General features: G+C 42.5%; 1 protein-coding gene across 3 annotated transcripts in view; it reads right to left on the bottom strand.

The window, feature by feature from the left end:
- Positions 1 to 6651: 6651 nt before the first annotated feature.
- Positions 6652 to 26275, bottom strand: part of CYSLTR1 (cysteinyl leukotriene receptor 1) — a 189466-nt gene continuing 169842 nt past the window's right edge. For all 3 annotated transcript variants that reach the window (XM_063937518.1, XM_063937519.1, XM_063937517.1), the window contains exon 3: positions 6652 to 16562. In XM_063937518.1, coding sequence (XP_063793588.1) covers positions 15522 to 16562 — 1041 coding nt within the window. In that variant the 3' untranslated portion in view covers positions 6652 to 15521. The remainder of the gene's footprint in view (positions 16563 to 26275) is intronic.

Here is a 26275-nt window from a genome sequence, read left to right as displayed (position 1 = left end):
GCCAGTGCACACCCATTCTAAAGTTCTTTATAGTGCCCATGTCTCCTGCAGAGCCCGTCTAAACCCCATGGTCCTTACGGAGTCCCCAGCATCCTCTAGGACGTAAGAGAAATAGTGTATGTAGACGCGGGTGGTCTTCAGGTTGCCGGCAGCTGGGCTCCCGGCGACCACCATACCGGCGCTGGAATCCCGACTGCCGGCATACCGACATCTTTTCTCCATCTTGGGGGTCCACGACCCCCCTGGATGGAGAATAGATAACATGGCGTGTATAGCGCACCACCGTACTCACAGTGTGGCGAGCGCAGCAAGCCCGCAAGGGGCTCATTTGCACTCGCCCAGCTGTCGTTATGCCGGCGGTCGGGATTCTGGTGCCGGTATGCTGGTCGCCGGGACCCCGACCACCGGCAAACCATACTACACCCGCAGACGCAACTAATGTGTGAAAGCAATAATGTAGTTCATTGACGTTAAAGTATGTACAGTATACTGTATGTTTTGTACAATATGAGCGTCCACGTCTCTTAATGGCATAAACAAACACCAATGGGAAGGAATCGCTGCTTACAGTACTTTTACACATGAGCTTGTGTATCATCCATGAAGCGGCATGGGCAAGCGGTGAAGTCTCCCATGCTGAGAGTCCCGGGTTTGATTCCCAAAGTGCAAATGTTTTTCTTTTTTTTCTGACACTCACTTTATAATTTTTTTTATCTATTGTAATATACCTTCACATTCAATAGAAGTGTGCACACAGGTTTTACATAAATCAGGGTAAATCTGCAGGAGCGACTCATTCTGTTATCTAAAATACACAGTGGCAATGAGGACCCATAGACATACCAATTAATATAAATTAGTGTATTCTGCCTCAACTAACTGTTTGAGCAACACAGTACTGTAGATCGTCGGCGTTAGAGAATCTGTGTTGTACATTATGAGAAAGGATCACTGCTACTGTACCATTTACACATCTACTGTATCATAGCAACTGCAGTTCTCTATCTGATTTTCATATACAGTACAGTATTGTGGTGTACATTTATTCTAACCTGCCTTCCCTCCCTCCCTCCCTCCCTGTCTACTGTATGAACTGTGCAGGCTCCCAAGGGGGAAGGGGGAAGTGGGATGGGGGTAGGGGGAGGTGGTGGCTAAACACCATGTTTTGTACAATATGAGCGTCCAAGTCTCTTAACGGCATAAACAAACACCAATGGGAAGGAATCGCTGCTTACATTACTTTTATACATGAGCTTGTGTATCATCCATGAAGCGGCATGGGCAAGCGGTGAAGTCTTCTGCCTCCCATGCTGAGAGTCCCGGGTTTGATTCCCAAAGTGCAAATGTTTTTATTTTTTTCTGACACTCACTTTATAATTTTTTTTATCTATTGTAATATACCTTCACATTCAATAGAAGTGTGCACACAGGTTTTACATAAATCAGGGTAAATCTGCAGGAGCGACTCATTCTGTTATCTAAAATACACAGTGGCAATAAGGACCCATAGACATACCAATTAATATAAATTGTGTATTCTGCCGCAACTAACTGTTTGAGCAACACAGTACTGTAGATCGTCGGCGTTAGAGAATCTGTGTTGTACATTATGAGATAGGATCACTGCTACTGTACCATTTACACATCTACTGTATCATAGCAACTGCAGTTCTCTATCTGATTTTCATACACAGTACAGTATTGTGGTGTACATTTATTCCAACCTGCCTTCCCTCCCTCCCTGTCTACTGTATTAACTGTGCAGGCTCCCAAGGGGGAAGGGGGGAGTGGGATGGGGGTAGGGGGAGGTGGTGGCTAAATACCATGTTTTGTACAATATGCGCGTCCAAGTCTCTTAACGGCATAAACAAACACCAATGGGAAGGAATCGCTGTTTACATTACTTTTATACATGAGCTTGTGTATCATCCATGAAGCGGCATAGGCAAGCAGTGAAGTCTTCTGCCTCCCATGCTGAGAGTCCCGGGTTTGATTCCCAAAGTGCAAATGTTTTTCTTTTTTTTCTGACACTCACTTTATAATTTTTTTTATCTATTGTAATATACCTTCACATTCAATAGAAGTGTGCACACAGGTTTTACATAAATCAGGGTAAATCTGCAGGAGCGACTCATTCTGTTATCTAAAATACACAGTGGCAATGAGGACCCATAGACATACCAATTAATATAAATTAGTGTATTCTGACGAAACTAACTGTTCGAGCAACACAGTACTGTAGATCGTCGGCGTTAGAGAATCTGTGTTGTACATTATGAGAAAGGATCACTGCTACTGTACCATTTACACACCTACTGTATCATAGCAACTGCAGTTCTCTATCTGATTTTCATATACAGCACAGTATTGTGGTGTACATTTATTCTAACCTGCCTTCCCTCCCTCCCTGTCTACTGTATGAACTGTGCAGGCTCCCAAGGGGGAAGGGGGAAGTGGGAAGTGGGATGGGGGTAGGGGGAGGTGGTGGCTAAATACCATGTTTTGTACAATATGAGCGTCCAAGTCTCTTAACGGCATAAACAAACACCAATTGGAAGGAATCGCTGCTTACATTACTTTTATACATGAGCTTGTGTATCATCCATGAAGCGGCATGGGCAAGTGGTGCCCATGCCGCTTCATGGCGCTCCCATGCTGAGAGTCCCGGCTTTGATTCCCAAAATGCAAGTGTTTTTCGTCTTTTTTTTCTGACACTCACTTTCTAATATTTTTTTTAATCTATTGTAATATACCTTCACATTCAATAGAAGTGTGCACACAGGTTTTACATAAATCAGGGTAAATCTGCAGGAGCGACTCATTCTGTTATCTAAAATACACAGCGGCAATGAGGACCCGTAGACATACCAATTAATATAAATTAGTGTATTCTGCCCCAACTAACTGTTCGAGCAACACAGTACTGTAGATCGTCGGCGTTAGACAATCTGTGTTGTACATTATGAGAAAGGATCACTGCTACTGTACCATTTACACATCTACTGTATCATAGCAACTGCAGTTCTCTATCTGATTTTCATATACAGTACAGTATTGTGGTGTACATTTATTCTAACCTGCCCTCCCTCCCTGTCTACTGTATGAACTGTGCAGGCTCCCAAGGGGGAAGTGGGATGGGGGTAGGGGGAGGTGATGGCTAAATACCATGTTATACCTTATGAGTGTCCAAGTCCCTTAAAAGCATAAACAAACACCAATGGGAAGGAATCGCTGCTGACAGTACTTTTACACATGAGCTTGGATATTTTCTGTAAAGTAGCGTGTGCAAGCGGTGAAGTCTTCTGCCTCCCATGCTGAGAGTCCTGGTTTTGATTACCAAAGTGTGAGTGTATTTTTTTTTTCTGACACTCACTTTATTAAAATTTTTTAAATCTATTTTAATATACCTTCACATTCAATAGAAGTGTGCACACAGGTTTTACATAAATCAGGGTAAATCTGCAGGAGCGACTCATTCCGCTATATAAAATACACAGCAGCAATGAGGACCCGTAAACATACCAATTAATATAAATTAGTGTATTCCGACGCAACTAACTGTTCGAGCAACACAGTACTGTAGATCGTCGGCGTTAGAGAATCTGTGTTGTACATTATGAGAAGGGATCACTGCTACTGTACCATTTACACATCTATCAAAGCAACTGCAGTTCTCTATCTGATTTTCATATACAGTACAGTATTGTGTTGTACATTTATTGTAACCTGATCTCCCTCCCTGTCTACTGTATGAACTGTGCAGGTTCCCAGGGGGGAAGTGCGATGAGGGTAGGTGGAGGTGGTCTTAACGGCATAAACCAACACCAATTGGGAGGAATCGCTGCTTTCAGTACTTTTACACATGAGCTTGTGTATCTTCCATGAAGCTGTATGGGCAAGCAGTGAAGTCTTCTGCCTCGCATGCTGAGAGTCCCGGGTTCGATTCCCAAAGTGCGAGTGTATTTTTTTGCCATTACAGCAGAGTACGTTACAAGCTGTTCATGCTATTTAGTACTCAAATACAAAATACTGTACAGAGATGCTAAGCATGGTAATTTGGCATCCAGGAACAGAGGGAGGATCTTTAATTTCTCCCCATTATACATATAAAGATAACGCTTGCTGCTGTAGTCATTACAGCAAAATACTGTACAGAGATACTAAGGACGGTGATTTGGCATCCAGGAACTGAGGGAGGATCTTTTATCTCTCCCCATTATACTTATAAAGATAACACTTGCCGCTGTAGCCTTTAAAGCAGAGTACATTACAAACTGTTCGTGCTATTTAGTCTCAAATGCAAAATACTGTACAGAGATGCTAAGCATGGTGATTTGGCATCCAGGAACTTAGGGAGGAGCTTTAATCTCTCCCCATTATACTTAGAAAGATAACACTTGCCGCTGTATGTTACAAGCTGTTCGTGCTATTTAGTACTCAAATGCAATACACTGTACAGAGACGCTAAGCACAGTGATTTGGCATCCAGGAACTTAGGATGGAGCTTTTAGCTCTCCCCATTATACTTAGAAAGATAACACTTACCACTATACGCTACAAGCTGTTTGTGCTATTTAATACTCAAATACAAAATACTGTACAGAGATGCTAAGCACGGTGGTAGGTTGCACATGATGGTGTCAGGAACTGGAGGAGCCTCCTCCACAGTGACAGGAACCGGGTGCTGCAGTGTGTCACTATACAGCTGCAACCGACTCCTGTAACTGAAAAGGACCCGGATTTTCAGGAACTAATCACCAGGGGCAGCCCAGCACCTGTGTGGATGCTGGGCATGCTCCCCTGGAGTGATATAACTGGGGTGGTGGGATTCCTGCCAGGCCGCACCCCATAGTGATGTCAGCAGGGAAAATCCCACGAGCTTAGTTCACAACTAGCACGACCCCTATACTTGATTTTCAATAGTTCAATTAGATCAGGCATGGTACCGAGGGATTAGCGTATAGCTGAGGTAGTGCCATTATTTAAAAAGGGATCCAAAAATCTTCCGGGAAACTACAGACCAGTTAGTTTGACATCTATAGTGAGGAAAATATTGTAAGGAATTCTAAGGGACAGCATACAGGAGTATCTACAGTCAGCTAGGATTATTAGCAAGAACCAGCATGGGTTTGTGAGGGACAGGTCATGTCAGACTAACTTAATTAGCTTCTACGAGGAAGTGAGCAATAATCTTGATCAAGGAAAAGCAGTGGATGTGGTCTTCCTAGATTTTGCAAAAGCCTTTGATACAGTGCCTCACAGGAGACTGATGATCAAATTAAAGGAGCTTGGCCTAGGAAAAACTATTTGCACATGGATAAGCAACTGGTTGGATAGCAGGGTACAGTGAGTAGTGGTCAACGGGAAGCCCTCAACCTGGTCCCCAGTAGTCAGCGGAATACCACAAGGGTCCGTACTCGGACCACTACTGTTCAACATTTTATCAATGGCCTAGAGATAGGCCTGGAAAGCACAGTGTCAATCTTTGCCGATGATACTAAACTGTGTAAGGTAATTAATTCAGAATTGGATGTGGAGTCCTTGCAGAATGATCTATCTAAACTTGAACTCTGGGCGTCTAAATGGAAAATGAGGTTCAATACAGACAAATGCAAGGTTATGCATTTTGGGACTAAAAACAAACTCGCAACCTGCATATTAAATGGGGAAAGCCTGGGGGAATCAGAGTTGGAAACAGACTTGGGGGTATTCATTGATAATAGGCTTAATAACCATACACAATGTCAAAATGCAGTAAAGAAGGCAAATAAGGTGCTAGCGTGCATAAAAAGGGGAATTGAGACAAGGGACTCGGATATAATCCTGCTACTGTATAAAGCATTGGTATGTCCGCACCTGGAATAGTGTGTTCAGTTTTGGGCACCATTGTATAAAAAAGACATCAGTGAACTCGAAAGGGTTCAAAGGCGAGTCCTGTTGGAGAAAGAGCGCTATATAAATAAAATTATTATTATTATTATTATTATTATTACTAAATTGATTATAGGCCTAGAGGGACTGGATTATGAAGAAAGGCTTATTAGGTTGAATATGTATACTCTAGAAAAGAGGCGCCTAAGAGGAGATATTATTAATATCTTCAGATATGTAAAGGGACATCACAAAGAGTTATCAGAGGCATTATTTATTAAAAGAACACAGTTTAGGACACGTGGGCACTCGTTGCGGCTGGAGGAGAGAAAGTTCCGAACGCAACAGAGGAAAGGGTTTTTCACTGTTAGGGCAATCAGGATGTGGAATTCCCTGCCAGGGAAGGTGGTAATGGCAGACTCTGTAATTGGATTTAAAAAAGGAATGGATACATTTCTGAATGAAAATGATATACAAGGTTATAATACTTAAAATATCAACGTGGTTAATTCGGGCATAACATGAGTTATAGTAGCTAACTAGTCATAAAACTTAGTCAGCAAGTATGTAGAATCATCACAACTTAATACAGGTTGAACACGATGGGCAATTTGCCTCTATTCAACCTCAATTACTATGTTACTATGTTACGAGGTAACATCCTTTTTTCTGAGGTCATGTTCCTTTTTCGGCTGGGGGGTACTACTGGCTGCTCCGGGTGTCACCGGCCCTAGTGCTGCCACTGCAAGAAGTAACATAAATAAGAACACACAATATATATTCACATAAATAATCTTTAATACACCCTCAGATGGCATAATGCACAGGAGTAGTATTTATCGAGATATATATAGATGTTATTTTTGTTATATAAAGTGAATATCTTATTTACAATAAAACAGTTTCACGTGAACAGTATTACGCACCACAGATAAGCATTTACTTTGGTTTTTAATTTGTATTCGACAATCACAGTACTCTGACCTTTACAAATATAGAATACCTATTTTATGTTCATGCCAAACGTTTTTTGTTAAAAACCTACATTATTGTAAATAACTTAATTTAAAAGAATTCTACAAACTAAGATATAAAAATAATGGCCCTCATTCCGAGTTGATCGGTCGCAAGGCGAATTTAGCAGAGTTACACACGCTAAGCCGCCGCCTACTGGGAGTGAATCTTAGCTTCTTAAAATTGCGACCGATGTATTCGCAATAATGCGATTACTAACTACTTAGCAGTTTCAGAGTAGCTCCAGACTTACTCTGCCTGTGCGATCATTTCAGTGCTTGTCGTTCCTGGTTGACGTCACAAACACACCCAGCGTTCGCCCAGGCACTCCCACCGTTTCCCCGGCCACTCCTGCGTTTTTTCCGGAAACGGTAGCGTTTTTAACCACACGCCCCTGAAACGCCGTCCAGTAACACCCATTTCCTGTCAATCACATTACGATCGCCGGAGCGAAGAAAAAGCCGTGAGTAAAAATACTTTCATCATAGTAAAGTTACTTGGCGCAGTCGCAGTGCGAACATTGCGCATGCGTACTAAGAGGATTTTCACTGCGATGCGATGAAAAATACCGAGCGAACAACTCGGAATGAGGGCCAATATTTGTATATCTTTTAGCAAAGGCAGGAAATACCTTAAGGGGGGGGGGGGGGGGTACTCACGGAGCGATCACTGCTTAAAATCTAAGCAATCTGACTAGATTGCTTAGATTTTAAGACTGATCACTCCGTGTGTACCCCCTACAGCGATAGCGATGCGCAGCCACCCGCATCGCTATCGCTGCTGCTAGATTGGCCTGCCACCCAGCGGGTGAAATGAGCGCCCTCCCCCCCGTCTCCCCCCACAAGCTCAGCACACATTGCGCTGTGCTGAGCGGTGAGAGAGATGTGTGCTGAGCGGTTCGTTCAGCACACATCTCTCCCGCATCGGCCAGTGAGTACTGGCCTTTAGATCCTGTTCAATATTATTGTGCATACAGTATATAACACAAATGTACTATATAGTACTCCACATTATTCATTCAACTAATAGTACACCAGTCTGTGCTATTGGTTGCTACATATTATACCACATTTGGTTCATTTACACTACTGTATTAAATAAACCCTTTTTGTGTTCAACCATTGTGTCTTTCTCGACACATACTCAATGGACCTGATTCATGTTTGTAAGCAAAGCAAAAAGGCAAACAACTGGGCAAAACTATATTGCACTACAGAAGTGGCAGATGTAACATGTGCAGAGAGATTTAGATTTGGATGGGGTGAGTTTAAACTGAAATCTTAATTGCAGTGTAAAAAATAAAGCTGTCTAACATTTGTGGGCTACTTGCAAAAGTATCTATTATTTACCCTGTACAGAAACAATATGACCCAACCAAATCTAAATCTCCCGGCACATGTTACATCTGCGGGATCCCGTCATGTGACCTGCGCTCGGGATCCCGGCGACACCTGGGTCCCGAGCGATCAAAAACCCTACAGTCGGCATGCCGACTAACAGGGACTATTTCCACTCTATGGGTGTCCACGACACCCATAGAGTGGGAATAGAACCTGTGGTGAACGCAGTGAGCCACCATTCCTGCAAAGGGCTTTGTTGCGCTCGCCCCTCCCCCTTCCGGCATTCTGTGGCCGAGATCATAGGGCTGGTATGCTGACCACCGGCATCCCCACCGCTGGTCACCCAGCCCCAAACCACATCTGCCTCACCTGCAGTGCAACATGGCTTTGCCCAGGTTGTGTGCTTTTTTGCTCTGCTTATGCTGGGCATACAAGTTAGAATTATCTGGCCGATCCACCGGATATTAGCAGATTGGCCAGATAATTTCAGCATGTATGCGGGAGAGCGATCCCAAAAAATTGATTGGTCAGGCATGCCGGATTGGCCAGCATGTCCCTCTGATTTGATATTTTGTAAGTGCTTGGTTAGCCACATTGGGCAGTGTATGACCCACCATGGTCGACGACAGATATTCCCCTGTTCCTTCACATGGGAGGAAATGTCTCCTTCCCGTTGGGCGGATCGATGATATCACGTGACATACACTGTGAGATATGTCCCGGAAATTAGCAAGGTCAGGTAAAATGCCGGTCAGTCAGACAGGCATTTTATCTGACTCTGTATACCCAGCACTACAAACATGAATCAGACTCCATAAGCATACTAACAATACAGGATTTTGTAATACCATATACTGTAAATACGTTTGGTAACAGAACATGTACGGCAGTGACATATACCAGCAAATACATTCTACGACTTGTTTGACTATCAACAATATGAAGATCTCAGATGAAAATTTCATTTGGGTGTCAGGTTTTGTCATTTTTAACTATTATTTAAATAAGTTAAATAAATTGTAGCCTTTTCCCAAAGAAAATTCAGTTTAATGAAACCTCCTAGACTTAAGCAATTTGTGCATGTGGATATCTGTGACATCTCACATGTAAATGGGAATGGCTAGGATTGTGTACAATCATACACCAGTGGTTCTCAAACTTGGTCCTCAAGACACCCAATGGTCCAGGTTATAAGTTTATCCATGTTCGGCCAGAGATGACTTAATTAGCACCTCAGTCAGTTTGATTTAACAATCTGTACTGAGCCATGGATATACCTAGAACCTGGACCGTTGAAGTGCCTTGAGGACCGCATTTGAGAACCCCTGTCATAGACGTTAATATTTTAATATCAATAATAAACTCACTATAAACAACAAAATTCTCCTTGGTGCCCCACTCGCATATAAAAAGTTTAGAAACCGCTTTCATGAATTTTTGTTAACGACCCTTTTACCATCACTTCAGGAACTGCTCTTACTGTACATTCAAATTATAATTTATTCTTCTAAAATATTGCTTAGTTATTTTTACTGTATGTCTTAAATTAATTATAAGAGTGAAGGGACATTGGGACCTTATTTTTTACAGGTTACTGCTGTAAATATCAGTGTAGGTGGTGCATTTGATAAGGGGACAAGAGGCTTGAGGGAGCCCTGGACCAAGGTCATACACAGTAGTTGTCTACCAAGTTTTAAATAATTGGCTGCTAAGCAATTTGGTGTAGCCCATTGCCTAGCCTGAGAAAAGGGGACTCATTAGCCATCATATAGCTGATGGTCTCTGTCTCCCGCTCTCCATACTGATTCGATCCATCTCCCACCCACCAATTCAATTCTCATAGGCACAGTTTAGCTAATCAGTGATAAAATAGGCGTCTTCATGAATACAGCCTTTGTGTATTGAGTTGGGAGGGGTGGGGGGTGGAGCTTGATCTCGAGATTAGGACTGTCCCGGAAAGGCAATGTGCTGAAATTACGAAACTCAAAGTGGAATTTCCTGCATCAGAATGTAGTTACATAATATGAACTAATGTGGCACAATATGAACTGGGGGCACTTTGAGGTTGTATAAAATAACCTGGGGCACTGTAATATGGCATAATCTGTATTTGGTGTACTATAATGTGCCATAATATGAAGTGGTGGGAACTTCAATTTGGCAATATATGTACTGGGGACACTTTGTGGCATAATGTGAACTGCGGACATTGCATGCCATAATGTGAACTGTGTGGCATAATGTGTACAGGCAACACTACAATGTGACATAATGTGAAATGAGGGAACTACTGTACAATGTGACAAACTGTGAAATGAGGGCACTACAATGTGACATAATGTGAACTGGAGGCACTGTTTGGTGTAATGTGAACTAGGGCAATACTATGGGGCATAACATTAACTAAGACACTTCTGTGGACATCAATTGAACATTTGCTGCAGAGAGAGGTGTCCCCTAGAAGCACTGGGGTGGGTGCCCCTTCGAAATGTTCAATTAGGACCCACAACTTTCTGGTCTATACCCTTAATAAAACCTACTATGCATGTAGATTCCATCTTTCTCACACTGCAGCATGTGTCATACATACAGTAGCTTGTATGTTGTTCATACATGTGCCTTAATTTGAATTGGGCCACATGCAAGACACAACCTATTTACTTATTTCTGTTTAGTAGACTTTTGGAAGTGTTGCAGAGGGCGTCTACAGTACCATCTATCTGCTAATAGACTCAACATATGTAATTTGTATATAAACTGACTATTGCTATTATATTACACTTGGACATACCAATAGCTTATAGCCATACAATACTGTACAACATTAGCCTAATTTGCTGAAATTGTCCCTAGTCTGGTCAGCATTGCTTGTGATAAATATCATTGTGAAACATAAATACGTTTCCACCCCTCCCCCCCCCACACCCCCCGATACCTTCTGTGCGAACAATGGAATGTGTTCCCTTTCTTTACACAAATCAATTTAACTTGGCGCTTTGTACTTAAACATTGTATTAGACCAACTTAAGTGTATGGTTCTGCCTAGTGCACATAAGTGCCAGTTTATCATTATTTCACTAGGATAAAAAAAGAAGTATGCTGCCTCAACAAGACAAAAAAATAATGTGTTTTATCACCACTTTTCATAACAATAAATGACCTTTCTGACTACATTTTAAAAAGAAAATAAAAACAAAAAAAATTAAATAAAAAGGAAAGTTATAGCAAGTGAGCATTGCTATGCTGTCCCCAAACTACTGACCTGAAGCCGGAATACTTAATAATCCACCAGGCTAGTCTCCATCAAACTACCCAAATATGTAAATAAAGCATTTTAATATCCACAAAACAAGCTACCACACAAAAATCATTATATATAATATAAAGCTAATATACAAAAATTCCCAGTGTTTTCCTTTACTGCTACCTTATTGCTCCAGTTGGCGGAATTGGGACCGAAACGTCTTGTGTTTTTGGACCTGGTATGTTCATTTATATTTTTTTGAATACATTTTTGGTAATTGTGTAGCACTGAATGTGCTAGTCTGGAGAGTCCATTCATTCCCTCCAGGAATGTTCGTGTATTATGTTATGGGTCTCCCACTTTGATGGTCGGACCTTGATTATGCACCCTTTAATATGAAGCTAATCTTGAATGTTTTTTTTAGATTACATTTTAAAATACTTATTTTTAGCAGTACAATTTTTAACATATATATTTTTTGTTCGTGTAATTTCATTCACAGATGGGTTAAATAGACTCCCCAGTACAAAACCAAGGGGGAGTCAGTCAGTGGTGGGAGCTACAGTATAAATATAATTAGAGATGGTGAACTTACTGTCACACACAATTACTACATACTACATAATTTCACCAGCAGTGGGTGGGGAAAGTAGGCTATAAATAAGGATATTTAGTAGATGGCTTTACTATAGGTTTTAACAAATGTTTTGTTTGTGGGTTATTTTTTTTTTTAGAATAATGGAAATTCAGATTTCAAAGCATAGATCACCAGCGTCAACACATATCCATCAAATTGTACTTTCACAATGTACAGGAAATGATTTATGGTAAAAGCTAATTTGTAGATAAGAAGGAAGGAATGTCCAGTGTTATATAGTAGTTACGCTGTGTTTACTGGAAGCTGCAATTTTCTTGTGAAACCTCAAGTGTGAGAAACTATGTCCTTCAACAAAGAAAATGTAAACAGTATTCTGTCTTGTTTGATGTTTTTATATAGATACTTCAAATAGAACATGGATCACAAATTGCAAACTGCAGTAAAATCAGCTCAAACATCTAACATTCTCAAAGGGGAATTCAATTTAATTTGGTATTTTTTCACACAAAAAAAAGGGGTTTTCTTAATTTTTGGCTGATGGTCATTATTAGGCAGTTCAATTACCCCCCTTTTTTCACATGCTTATTTTAGCATACAAAAAAAAGGAATCCAGGAACTTATCCCAAATCTCTGTGTTTTTATGATCGCGGGATGCAAAAAAACCCAAACACAATTATCAGGGATTTTGTTTCACTTGCCCGAAGGCAGGTGAAACAAAATCTCTGATAATTGTGTTTTGTTTTTTGGCTTTCGGGGCTAACTGATAACTGTTGGCTATCGGGGATAACTGAATTACTCCCTGAGGATCAATTAGCCATTGAATTCCCCCCTTAGAGTGGGTAATAAAAAGTCATACACAACTACATTCTTGTATACTGTAAATAGTCCTGAGTGACCCACATCAGGTCATTTACTGTACACAATCCCTTGTTGAACACTGACGAGCTATACCCAACATTTTACCAACTTCAATGGATTCAGGTACTTCTTTCTCCAGATCTGTCAGTAGTTATATTGGGATTTAGTTATAGTTTTCTTTTGACTATACAGTATATTAATCAGAAATATGCCTCAATATACTCATTCATAAATATATTTTTTAATTTTTGCTGAACAATCTTATCACTTGCTTAAGGAGGCAGAGATCAGCGAAATGCGTTGCAGCTATTTTGAGGTTATCCTGTTCCCATTCATCCCTGCATTTGTTTTTCTCTATTATTCCATATCTATATTACATATATGCCAAATGCAATTATTTTATGCTTTAATGTTGAAGTTCATTTTAGCTTTGAATAAATATGAATATATTTTTATATATAGGGAGTCTTTTCTTAAATTGGGACAACTACCCCTAATTAGACACCGCTTTTTCTAAATAGACCCTAGTACTCTAAGTTATTTATGTCCTTACACCTCTCTGTGATGAGATAAAAGGACCTTACTCCATTTCTACAACACCGACATAGAGGTTATAAATGAATGTCCAAAGTGATAAAGGATGAGTTTGATCCTGAAGGATTAATTTTATCGCATTCACCATACACTATAGTAGACACAATATTGGTTTTTTTTTCTGTAACCCTCCTTGAGCATCCTGAGGACAACCCACCAGAAGGTCTATAAGACATTGTTGAATTCTACAATAACTGGCGGGTAACTGCAATATTACCAAGGCTTGATTACATCTTAAGGTGTGTACACACAGTGAGATAAATCTGTAAGATTTTGACTATATAGTCAAAAGCTTAAGGAAAGTTAGTGCATATCTCATGGTGTTAGGCAGCTTGTGATACAGATTTGATCCCGATGCGCGCTCAAATGGCGTTGGTATCGTAAGGCTAGACAGACCGTGCAGGCAAGTCAATCTTGACTATCTACTGTACTATCTAGCAGGGACATGTGGAGAGGTAATTTTCTCAGGAGGCACTGGTTAGTACCAAAGCCAGATATACACACAATATATGAGCAAAATGGTGTATGTGGGCATTATATACAGGTGCAAAGGTATAAACTCCGGAAATTTGGTTGGTTTTGATCAGAGATGGGCTTAAAAGGTAAGCAGGTGAGGCACTGCCTCACCTGCCATAGACTTTTTATTTCAGAGATTTGACTATAAAAATGATTAGAATAATACAAAGAAGATATTTTTAACATATTCTTTGTATTTTTCATATACTTTATACAGTATAAACTCTAGCACAGACGTTAGTATGACAGGAAAGGCTCTGCCTCACCTGCCTCACCCCACCGCACGTCACTGCTATCTAGTATAAAGTATAGTCAAAATTGGCACTTAGTCAAAATCGTACATAAACAAAATCTGAAGCATAGGTAGTCAAAATCTGTACTATCTGTGCTATCTGGGCTCTGGGGGAGTTCAAGCAAAATCGCATAGTCAAAATCGGGCATAGCAAGGATATCACCATGTGTACACACCTTAAGAAACTGTGAACATACTGTATATCACATTGAGTGTATGTTTGTTTTATTTACACCTTGTCTATATTATATTTGTTTTCCTATCTTTGCGGTAACATAACCAACATAGTTTGAAACTAAAGGTTGGAGTAGAGCTGGAACACCACCCAGATCCTGCTACAGTATCTTCTAGGAATTTACTGGTTTAGTGCCAAGGTTCTAGCTGCATACTCCAAGCCTTCATTGGACCTTCTTCCATTTGCTAGACATATTCATTTTCCTATTAAATACCTAATTATTTATCTAGACTCCCAAAACATATATGGTGCATTTATCACACCAGGCGGAGTGGATGCAACTTATCCTGAGATTGCAAAATATAACAGTGCAATATGCTTATACACGGCAGCTATGACATATTGTGTAGCATATTTGTCCTAAGAAGAACAAATAAAGAAATGTGCAGCAACAATAATCTATTATCAGCATAGGTTTGTCACAGTTTATCCTTTGAATTATCCCTGAAGTATGTAACACATTAAGGTATGTTACTGCTACTTTCTAGCTAAGTGAACAAGAAAGGTGCTAGTGCTACATTTTTCCATTTGAAATATGCAGCCAAAAACGTCCCACATACTGTTTGATGGTTCCTGTAAACCCACTCCTGAGGCTCGGTGGCTCAGTACCATGTATTTAGACCTGTACCCATGAAACAAATCCTCCCGTAGCTTAATTGATTCAATGCATGCAGGTTTATATTTAATATCAACTGGTGCTACAGCACTGAATCAGTTGAGTGGGCTACTCCAAGGATATCTTTTTGATAATCTATCGAAAAAATTTTCTTTGAGCATGTTGACAGGGCGGCAAATTAAAATTGATTTGAAAACTAAGTCAATAGGGCAATGCTATCATAATGGTTATGATCTTTTTGCCAATTTGTTCAGCTCTGAGAGTGCATTCCGTAACCTTATTTGATTTGTATAGAAGTAGTTGTCAACCTGGACATCTGCAAATGTAACGTTCATGCGCCAACCTAACTTTCATCGCTGTACTGTTTCTCCAGGGCAGGAACTACTTCAGACTTCTCGTGTAAGCTTTCCGACTTTTTCCTTTTCGCGTCCTGGAAGATACTTGTAACTGACTGTTTTCTAAAGGTAGAAAGTCTCCTTCGAAAGTTTTCACCTGAGAAGAAGTAAAGCATGGGATCGAAGCAGCAGTTAGAGGCTGCAAGGGCCAGTGTTATAACAACCTTCTTCTGCTCCCAGACCTGCGTACTACAATCACTTTTACTCGAAACTGCATAAAGGTGTATTGTCCGCTGGATGTGATAGGGCATGAAACTTAGAAAGAACACGGACATTACAATAATTATCATCCGGATTGCTTTCTTTCTGGAAGCCTGCTGTTTCTTTAGAGAGTTTTTCAGCAATGTCCTTATTATCATAGTATAGCAAAACAGTATGATGAGAAATGGAATGATGAAGCCAATGGTCAGGGAGATATAGTTGAGAATGAGCACCATTAACTTCCTTTTATTGGAAGGAGGGGGCTCAAAGCACTTTGTCGTATTTCCATATTTGTATGAACCTGACATAAGGAAAGGTGAACTTGTCAGAGTGACAAACAGCCATATTCCAACACAGACCCATTTGGCTGTCTTTATGGACACAAACTTTAGGTTTTTCACTGGGAAGACTATTGCCAGGAAGCGAGAGAAGCTCATCGCTGTCAGAATGAAAATGCTGCAATACAGGTTGACGTAGAAGACGTAGGAGCTGATTCTGCACAAGAAGTCGCCAAAAAACCACTGTCCTTTCCTGACGTAGTAGACCACTCGCAGGGGGAGAGTGCAGATGAAGAGCAAATCGGAGATGGCCAGGTTCAGCATGTAGATGTGGAAAGCTGTTCTCATGCTGTAGGTTTTTAGGAGAACAAACAAAGCAAAGCTGTTCCCGACAAGACCAAAGAGGGTAAACATGGAGTATGCCGTAGAGTAAACTTGGTTACGAAAGTCATCAATACTGCAACCTGATGTATTCGCCATGGCTTCTTCCAGAGGATATAAAGATGAAATCTAGAAAAACAAAGACATTGTATCTAAATATATACATATAGCATGTATTTAATATACATACTTTGGAACATAAGTTATTTAGCATTTTCAAATATGTCTACATGACCTGCGTTGTGAATAGCCTCAATGTTGGAAGAATGCAAATGTGATAGAGCATAATAAAGGTAAAAAAAGGTAAAGGTGGCTCCTGCTGCTAAAGCCTTTTCTACTGTAATGACAGCAACCCTGCAATTCTTATACAATTCTCATGGCTCTCACATACACTATCACCCTGCAAATCATGACTATCATATTAAGCATAAGCTCAGTTGGTAACAATGGTGACACTCCATCCACCCCATGCCTCTGTCTATCTATCTATCTATCTATCTATCTATCTATCTATCTATCTATCTATCTATCTATCTATCTATCTACAGTATATATATGAGATGCAGTCAATTTGACGGCGGTTGGCATCCTGGCATACAGAATAACGACAGCCAACAATAGGTGTCCACATGTGGGAATAGCTCTGAGTGGCAATAGATCCTGTGGTGAGCGCAGCTCACAAGAGGAATCTTAGCGCTCGCCTCGCTGCCGGCATTCTGGTGGGTGGGATGCCACTGTTGGGTTATTGACAGCTAGTAACCCATCCGCCGGTAATACATTACGAACCTATATGTCTATATATATATATACACAAAGATAAGGTGCGGCACTGAAGACTTAACTCTCACAGTGTAAAAAACGGACATGGTTCGTATGTTAGAGCAACGTTTCAATTTAGTGAAAATTGTTGTCAGGATACCCTGATGACAATTTTCTCTAAATTGAAACGTTGATCTAACATACGGGTCATGTCTGTTTTTTAAACTGTGAGAGTTAAGCCTTGAGTGCCGCACCTTATCTTCATCTATGTACCACATCGGCAAGAGAGGGCACTGGGCGCAGCTATACATATTTTTCTGGAGTGCCGGACATTCTTCATCTATACGTATATATATATGAAGACACTGAAATGTTGCTGTATGCTGCTGTACGTGTAAGTCATTTATTTGAGAGGTAGGAGTGCTGCATCCCCATTACTGGATGCAGGCACCCAGCCTATTGACATTTACTGTGGAGGGACGGACACATGGACTGTATATACTGTATATATGTGTGAATAGAGAGAAGAGAAGGGGCGGTTCCATAGTGCATAAACATTTTATTTTTTAAAAACCCACTTAAGGTACTGCAGATATATAGTAAGATGCCCATACCAAAATGTAACCAGTGTGGGCTGGTTACCACATAATCTAAAACAGATTCCCACTGGCAAACCGGTACTGCTGTTCTAGGGGGATATCGAACTCCAGAAATCCTGCCGCAGGCCGGTTTATGAATACCGCTGAAGCCGAGACACTCGGAAGCCAGGTGTGATGACGTCACAGAGCACTGCCCTAATGCGTTTCATCAACAGACTTCATCAGAGGGCTGAGCTTTGTGATGTTCAAGGAGAATATATTAGTATTAAAGGGTTGTTAATTACTGCTAGGGGCAATATGTTTTTAAACACACTAAATGATAACTACTTAGTCCAACTAATTGAGGAACCAACTAGGTACAATGCAATCTTAGACCTGGTATTAACTAACAATCAGGATTTGGTATCGGGTATTATAGTAGGGGAACCCATAGGAAACAGCGACCACAATATGGTCACATTCAATATCAGTTTCTACAAACAGCCCTATACTGGCTCAACTAGGACTTTAAACTTTAGCAAAGCAAATTTTGAAAAGATGAGGGTATTTTTCAGGGATATTGAATGGGAAGGTTTGTTTTTAGGAAAAAATACTACGGAGAAATGGGAGGTACTAAAATTCCTGCTAGCTAAAAATACACTCAAATATATTCCTATGAGTAGCAAAAAAGGGAATAAAAATCATAAACCGATGTGGCTTAACAAAAAGATTAAGGAACTTATGGGCAAGAAAAGGCGAGCATTTAAAAAATACAAATCTGACGGGGAAGCAGAGTCATTTCAGCACTATAAGGAATGTAACAAAAATTGCAAAAAGGAAATAAGAGCTGCTAAAGTAGAAACTGAAAAACTAGTAGCAAAGGAAAGCAAAGCGAATCCCAAAAAATTATCTAAATACATTAATAGCAAGAGATTAAAAAAGGAGAGTATAGGCCCTTTAAAAGACAAGTTGGGAGTCTTAAGCAAAAATGATAATGACATAGCGGACACACTAAATGAGTTTTTTTCTACAGTATTCACTAGAGAGGACCCAATTCAGGGACTGACACACAATCTCAATAATGAGAATATCACACTGATAGGTACTTATTTAAGCGAGGAAGTAGTCTGTGACCGATTAAAACATTTAAAGATTAATAAATCACCAGGGCCCGATGGTATTCATCCAAGGGTTCTAATGGAGCTTCACTCTGAACTGGCAAAACCGCTATCTTTGATCTTTGAGGATTCAGTTATATCAGGTATGGTTCCCAAAGACTGGCGTATAGCGGAAGTAGTGCCTATATTCAAAAAGGGAAGTAAAGCTGAACCAGGTAATTATAGACCAGTTAGTCTTACATCTATAGTGGGGAAAGTATTGGATGGTATTCTAAGAGATAGTATTCAGAAGTTCCTTGAAACCAATAAGGTAATTAAAAGGAATCAACATGGGTTTATGAAGGACAGATCCTGTCAAACCAACTTACTTGGCTTTTATGAAACAGTAAGCGCAAACCTAGATCAGGGTAAAGACGTGGATGTAATCTTTTTAGACTTTGCCAAAGCGTTCGATACTGTACCACACATGAGACTTATCTACAAGCTACAAGAATCAGGGCTAGGAAGCACAATATGCACTTGGGTCAAAAACTGGTTAGATAATAGGAAGCAGCGCGTTGTGGTTAATGGATCTTTTTCAACTTGGACTGAAGTGCTAAGTGGTGTGCCGCAAGGCTCAGTATTAGGACCGCTATTGTTCAATATTTTCATTAACGACCTAACAGAAGGTCTAGAGAGCATGGTGTCAATTTTTGCAGATGATACCAAATTGTGTAAGGCTATAAATACAGAGGAGGATGCCGAGTCTCTTCAGAATGACTTAGTTAAATTAGAAGCATGGGCAGCCAAATGGAGAATGCGCTTCAACACAGACAAGTGTAAGGTAATGCACTGTGGTAACAAGAACAAAAATTACACCTACCTACTAAATGGGGTAAAAATAAGAATTTACTTACCGATAATTCTATTTCTCGTAGTCCGTAGTGGATGCTGGGGATTCCGTCAGGACCATGGGGTTTAGCGGCTCCGCAGGAGACAGGGCACAAAAGTAAAAGCTTTAGGATCAGGTGGTGTGCACTGGCTCCTCCCCCTATGACCCTCCTCCAAGCCTCAGTTAGGATACTGTGCCCGGACGAGCGTACACAATAAGGAAGGATTTTGAATCCCGGGTAAGACTCATACCAGCCACACCAATCACACTGTACAACCTGTGATCTGAACCCAGTTAACAGCATGATAACAGCGGAGCATCTGAAAAGATGGCTCACAACAATAATAACCCGATTTTTGTAACAATAACTATGTACAAGTATTGCAGACAATCCGCACTTGGGATGGGCGCCCAGCATCCACTACGGACTACGAGAAATAGAATTATCGGTAAGTAAATTCTTATTTTCTCTGACGTCCTAAGTGGATGCTGGGGACTCCGTCAGGACCATGGGGATTATACCAAAGCTCCCAAACGGGCGGGAGAGTGCGGATGACTCTGCAGCACCGAATGAGAGAACTCCAGGTCCTCCTCAGTCAGGGTGTGCCCCTGACCAAGTATCAGCTCGGCAAAGTTGTAAAGCCGAGACCCCTCGGGCAGCCGCCCAAGATGAGCCCACCTTCCTTGTGGAATGGGCATTTACATATTTTGGCTGTGGCAGGCCTGCCACAGAATGTGCAAGCTGAATTGTCTGCTTAGAAGCAAGAGCACCCAGTTTGTTGGGTGCATACAGGATAACAGCAAGTCAGTTTTCCTGACTCCAGCCGTCCTGGAAACTATATTTTCAGGGCCCTGACAACATCTAGCAACTTGGAGTCCTCCAAGTCCCTAGTAGCCGCAGGTACCACAATAAGCTGGTTCGGGTGAAACACTGACACCACCTTAGGGAGAAACTGGGGATGAGTCCGCAGCTCTGCCCTGTCCGAATGGACAATCAGATATGGCTTTTTTTAAGACAAACGCCGCCAATTCTGACACTCGCCTGGCCGAGGCCAGGGCCAACAGCATGGTCACTTTCCCTGTGAGATATTTCAAATCCACAGATTTGAGCGGTTTAAACCAATGTGATTTTAGGAATCCCAGAACTACGTTGAGATCCCACAGTGCCACTGGAGGCACAAAAGGGGGTTGTATATGCAGTACTCCCTTGACAAACTTCTGGACTTCAGGAACTGAAGCCAATTCTTTCTGGAAGAAAATCGACAGGGCCGAAATTTGAACCTTAATGGACCCCAATTTGAGGCCCATAGACACTCCTGTTTGCAGGAAATGCAGGAAACGACCGAGTTGAAATTTCTTCATGGGGCCTTCCTGGCCTCACACCACGCAACATATTTTCGCCACATGTGGTGATAATGTTGTGCGGTCACCTCCTTCCTGGCTTTGACCAGGGTAGGAATGACCTCTTCCGGAATGCCTTTTTCCCTTAGGATCCGGCGTTCAACCGCCATGCCGTCAAACGCAGCCGCGGTAAGTCTTGGAACAGACATGGTATTTGCTGAAGCAAGTCCCTTCTTAGCGGCAGAGGCCATGAGTCCTCTGTGAGCATCTCTTGAAGTTCCGGGTACCAAGTCCTTCTTGGCCAATCCGGAGCCACGAGTATAGTTCTTACTCCTCTACGTCTTATAATTCTCAATACCTTGGGTATGAGAAGCAGAGGAGGGAAGACATACACCGACTGGTACACCCACGGTGTTACCAGAACGTCCACAGCTATTGCCTGAGGGTCTTTTGACCTGGCGCAATACTTGTCCAGTTTTTTGTTCAGGCGGGACGCCATCATGTCCACCTTTGGTCTTTTCCAACGGTTCACAATCATGTGGAAGACTTCCCGATGAAGTCCCCACTCTCCCGGGTGGAGGTTGTGCCTGCTGAGGAAGTCTGCTTCCCAGTTGTCCACTCCCTGAATGAACACTGCTGACAGTGCTATCACATGATTTTCCGCCCAGCGAAAAATCCTTGCAGTTTCTGCCATTGCCCTCCTGCTTCTTGTGCCGCCCTGTCTGTTTACGTGGGCGACTGCCGTGATGTTGTCCCACTGGATCAATACCGGCTGACCTTGAAGCAGAGGTCTTGCTAAGCTTAGAGCATTGTAAATTGCCCTTAGCTCCAGTATATTTATGTGGAGAAAAATCTCCAGACTTGATCACACTCCCTGGAAATGTTTTCCCTGTGTGACTGCTCCCCAGCCTCTCAGGCTGGCCTCCGTGGTCACCAGCATCCAATCCTGAATGCCGAATCTGCGGCCCTCTAGAAGATGAGCACTCTGTAACCACCACAGGAGAGACACCCTTGTCCTTGGAGATAGGGTTATCCGCTGGTGCATCTGAAAATGCGATCCGGACCATTTGTCCAGCAGATCCCACTGAAAAGTTCTTGCGTGGAATCTGCCGAATGGAATCGCTTCGTAATAAGCCACCATTTTTCCCAGGACTCTTGTGCAATGATGCACTGACACTTTTCCTGGTTTTAGGAGGTTCCTGACTAGCTCGGATAACTCCCTGGCTTTCTCCTCCGGGAGAAACACCCTTTTTTTTTGGACTGTGTCCAGAACCATCCCTAGGAACAGCAGACGTGTCGTCGGAAACGGCTGCGATTTTGGATATTTAGAATCCACCCGTGCTGTCGTAGAACTACTTGAGATAGTGCTACTCCGACTTCCAACTGTTCTCTGGACCTTGTCCTTATCAGGAGATCGTCCAAGTAAGGGATAATAAAGACGCCTTTTCTTTGAAGAAGAATCATAATTTCGGCCATTACTTTGGTAAAGACCCGGGGTGCCGTGGACAATCCAAACGGCAGCGTCTGAAACTGATAGTGACAGTTCCGTACCACGAACCTGAGGTACCCTTGGTGAGAAGGGCAATTTGGGACATGGAGGTAAGCATCCTTGATGTCCAGGGACACCATATAGTCCCCTTCTTCCTGGTTCGCTATCACTGCTCTGAGTGACTCCATCTTGATTTGAACCTTTGTATGTAAGTGTTCAAAGATTTCCCATTTAGAATAGGTCTCACCGAGCCGTCTGGCTTCAGTACCACAATATAGTGTGGAATAATACCCCTTTCCTTGTTGTAGGAGGGGTACTTTGATTATCACCTGCTGGGAATACAGCTTGTGAATTGTTTCCAATACTGCCTCCCTGTCGGAGGAAGACGTTGGTAAAGCAGACATCAGGAGCCTGCGAGGGGGAGACGTCTCGAATCTCCAGTCTGTACCCCTGGGATACTACTTGTAGGATCCAGGGGTCCACTTGCGAGTGAGCCCACTACGCGCTGAAACTCTTGAGACGACCCCCCACCGCACTTGAGTCCGCTTGTACGGCCCCAGCGTCATGCTGAGGACTTGGCAGAAGCTGTGGAGGGCTTCTGTTCCTGGGAATGGGCTGCCTGCTGCAGTCTTCTTCCCTTTCCTCTATCCCTGGGCAGATATGACTGGCCTTTTGCCCGCTTGTCCTTATGGGGACAAAAGGACTGAGGCTGAAAAGACGGTGTCTTTTTCTGCTGAGATGTGATTTGGGGTAAAAAAGGTGGATTTTCCAGCTGTTGCCGAGGCCACCAGGTCCGATGGACCGACCCCAAATAACTCCTCCCCTTTATACGGCAATACTTCCATGTGCCGTTTGGAATCTGCATCACCTGACCACTGTCGTGTCCATAAACATCTTCTGGCAGATATGGACATCGCACTTACTCTTGATGCCAGAGTGCAAATATCCCTCTGTGCATCTCGCATATATAGAAATGCATCCTTTAAATGCTCTATAGTCAATAAAATACTGTCCCTGTCAAGGGTATCAATATTTTCAGTCAGGGAATCCGACCAAGCCACCCCAGCGCTGCACATCCAGGCTGAGGCGATCGCTGGTCGCAGTATAACACCAGTATGTGTGTATATACCTTTTTAGGATATTTTCCAGCCTCTCAGCTGGCTCCTTGAGGGCGGCCCTATCTGGGGACGGTACCGCCACTTGTTTTGATAAGCGTGTGAGCGCCTTATCCACCCTAAAGGGTGTTTCCCAACGCGCCCTAACTTCTGGCGGGAAAGGGTATACCGCCAATAATTTTCTATCGGGGGAAACCCACGCATCATCACACACTTCATTTAATTTATCTGATTCAGGAAAAACTACAGGTAGTTTTTTCACACCCCACATAATACCCTTCTTGTGGTACTTGTAGTATCAGAAATATGTAACACCTCCTTCATTGCCCTTAACATGTAACGTGTGGCCCTAAAGGAAAATACGTTTGTTTCTTCACCGTCGACACTGGAGTCAGTGTCCGTGTCTGTGTCTGTGTCGACCGACTGAGGTAAATGAGCGTTTTACAGCCCCTGACGGTGTTTGAGACGCCTGGACAGGTACTAATTTGTTTGCCGGCCGTCTCATGTCGTCAACCGACCTTGCAGCGTGTTGACATTATCACGTAATTCCTTAAATAAGCCATCCATTCCGGTGTCGACTCCCTAGAGAGTGACATCACCATTTCAGGCAATTGCTCCGCCTCCTCACCAACATCGTCCTCATACATGTCGACACACACGTACCGACACACAGCACACATACAGGGAATGCTCTGATAGAGGACAGGACCCCACTAGCCCTTTGGGGAGACAGAGGGAGAGTTTGCCAGCACACACCAAAAACGCTATAATTATACAGGGACAACCTTTATATAAGTGTTTTTCCCTTATAGCATTTTAATATATATATATACATATCGCCAACTAAGTGCCCCCCCTCTCTGTTTTAACCCTGTTTCTGTAGTGCAGTGCAGGGGAGAGCCTGGGAGCCTTCCCACCAGCATTTCTGTGAGGGAAAATGGCGCTGTGTGCTGAGGAGAATAGGCCCCGTCCCCTTTTCGGCTGGCTTCTTCTCCCGTTTTTCTGAGACCTGGCAGGGGTTAAATACATCCATATAGCCCCCAGGGGCTATATGTGATGTATTTTTAGCCAGAATAAGGTACTATCATTGCTGCCCAGGGCGCCCCCCCCCAGCGCCCTGCACCCTCAGTGACCGCTGCTATGAAGTGTGCTGACAACAATGGCGCACAGCTGCAGTGCTGTGCGCTACCTTATGAAGACTGAAGAGTCTTCTGCCGCCGTTTCTGGACCTTCACTTTTCGGCATTTGCAAGGGGGGCGGCGGCGCGGCTCCGGGACGAACCCCAGGGTGAGACCTGTGTTCCGACTCCCTCTGGAGCTAATGGTGTCCAGTAGCCTAAGAAGCCAATCCATCCTGCACGCAGGTGAGTTCACTTCTCTCCCCTAAGTCCCTCGTAGCAGTGAGCCTGTTGCCAGCAGGACTCACTGAAAATAAAAAACCTAACAAACTTTTACTCTAAGCAGCTCTTTAGGAGAGCCACCTAGATTGCACCCTTCTCGGCCAGGCACAAAAATCTAACTGAGGCTTGGAGGAGGGTCATAGGGGGAGGAGCCAGTGCACACCACCTGATCCTAAAGCTTTTACTTTTGTGCCCTGTCTCCTGCGGAGCCGCTAAACCCCATGGTCCTGACGGAGTCCCCAGCATCCACTTAGGACGTCAGAGAAATTAGGGAATTCTGTACTGGAAAAGGACTTAGGTGTCCTCATAGATAGCAAGCTAAGCAGTAGTACCCAAAGTAGGACTGCAGCAAAGAAGGCTAATAAGATATTAGCATGCATAAAACGGGGTATTGATGCTAGGGACGAGAGTATTATACTCCCGTTATATAAATCACTAGTGAGGCCACACCTTGAATACTGTGTACAATTCTGGGCACCGTACTACAAAAAGGATATCCTGGAGCTTGAAAAGGTACAGAGGAGGGCGACCAAACTAATTAAGGGCATGGAGACGATGGAATACAAGGAAAGGCTTGAAAGACTAGGCATGTTTACATTGGAAAAGCGGAGACTAAGAGGGGATATGATCAACATCTACAAATATATAAGGGGACAATACACAGAGCTTGCGCGGGACCTGTTTTTGGTTAGATCAACACAGAGGACTCGTGGACACTCGCTCAGGTTAGAGGAGAGGAGATTCCGCACAATACGGCGTAAAGGCTTTTTCACGGTAAGGACAATACGTGTTTGGAATTCCCTGCCCGAGGGAGTTGTAATGGCGGAATCTGTCAACACCTTTAAGAATGGGTTAGATAAATTCCTATTGGATAAGGATATCCAGGGGTATGTTGCATAGTCATGCATTATAGTTACTATAAATAGGGATAAAATGCAATGGCTGACAGCAGCATCAGTCAGAAATTTTAGTCAAATCATCATGCATAGGACACCACAAATAGGTTGAACTCGATGGACAATTGTCTTTTTTCAACCTCAGATACTATGTTACTATGTATGTTACTTGTATGTCTTAATGGATATTAACTAACTTCCCTATTCCCTTGTCTAAAAACTGTTACAATTGTTTACAATGTTTTGAAAGTATGTCTGTACATTGTATCACTCTTA

This window comes from Pseudophryne corroboree, chromosome 8 (assembly GCF_028390025.1).
Source record: "Pseudophryne corroboree isolate aPseCor3 chromosome 8, aPseCor3.hap2, whole genome shotgun sequence".
Lineage (NCBI taxonomy): Eukaryota > Metazoa > Chordata > Amphibia > Anura > Myobatrachidae > Pseudophryne > Pseudophryne corroboree.
The sequence above is the reverse complement of the archived record's forward strand: the minus strand, read 5'-3'. Positions and strand labels throughout refer to the sequence as shown.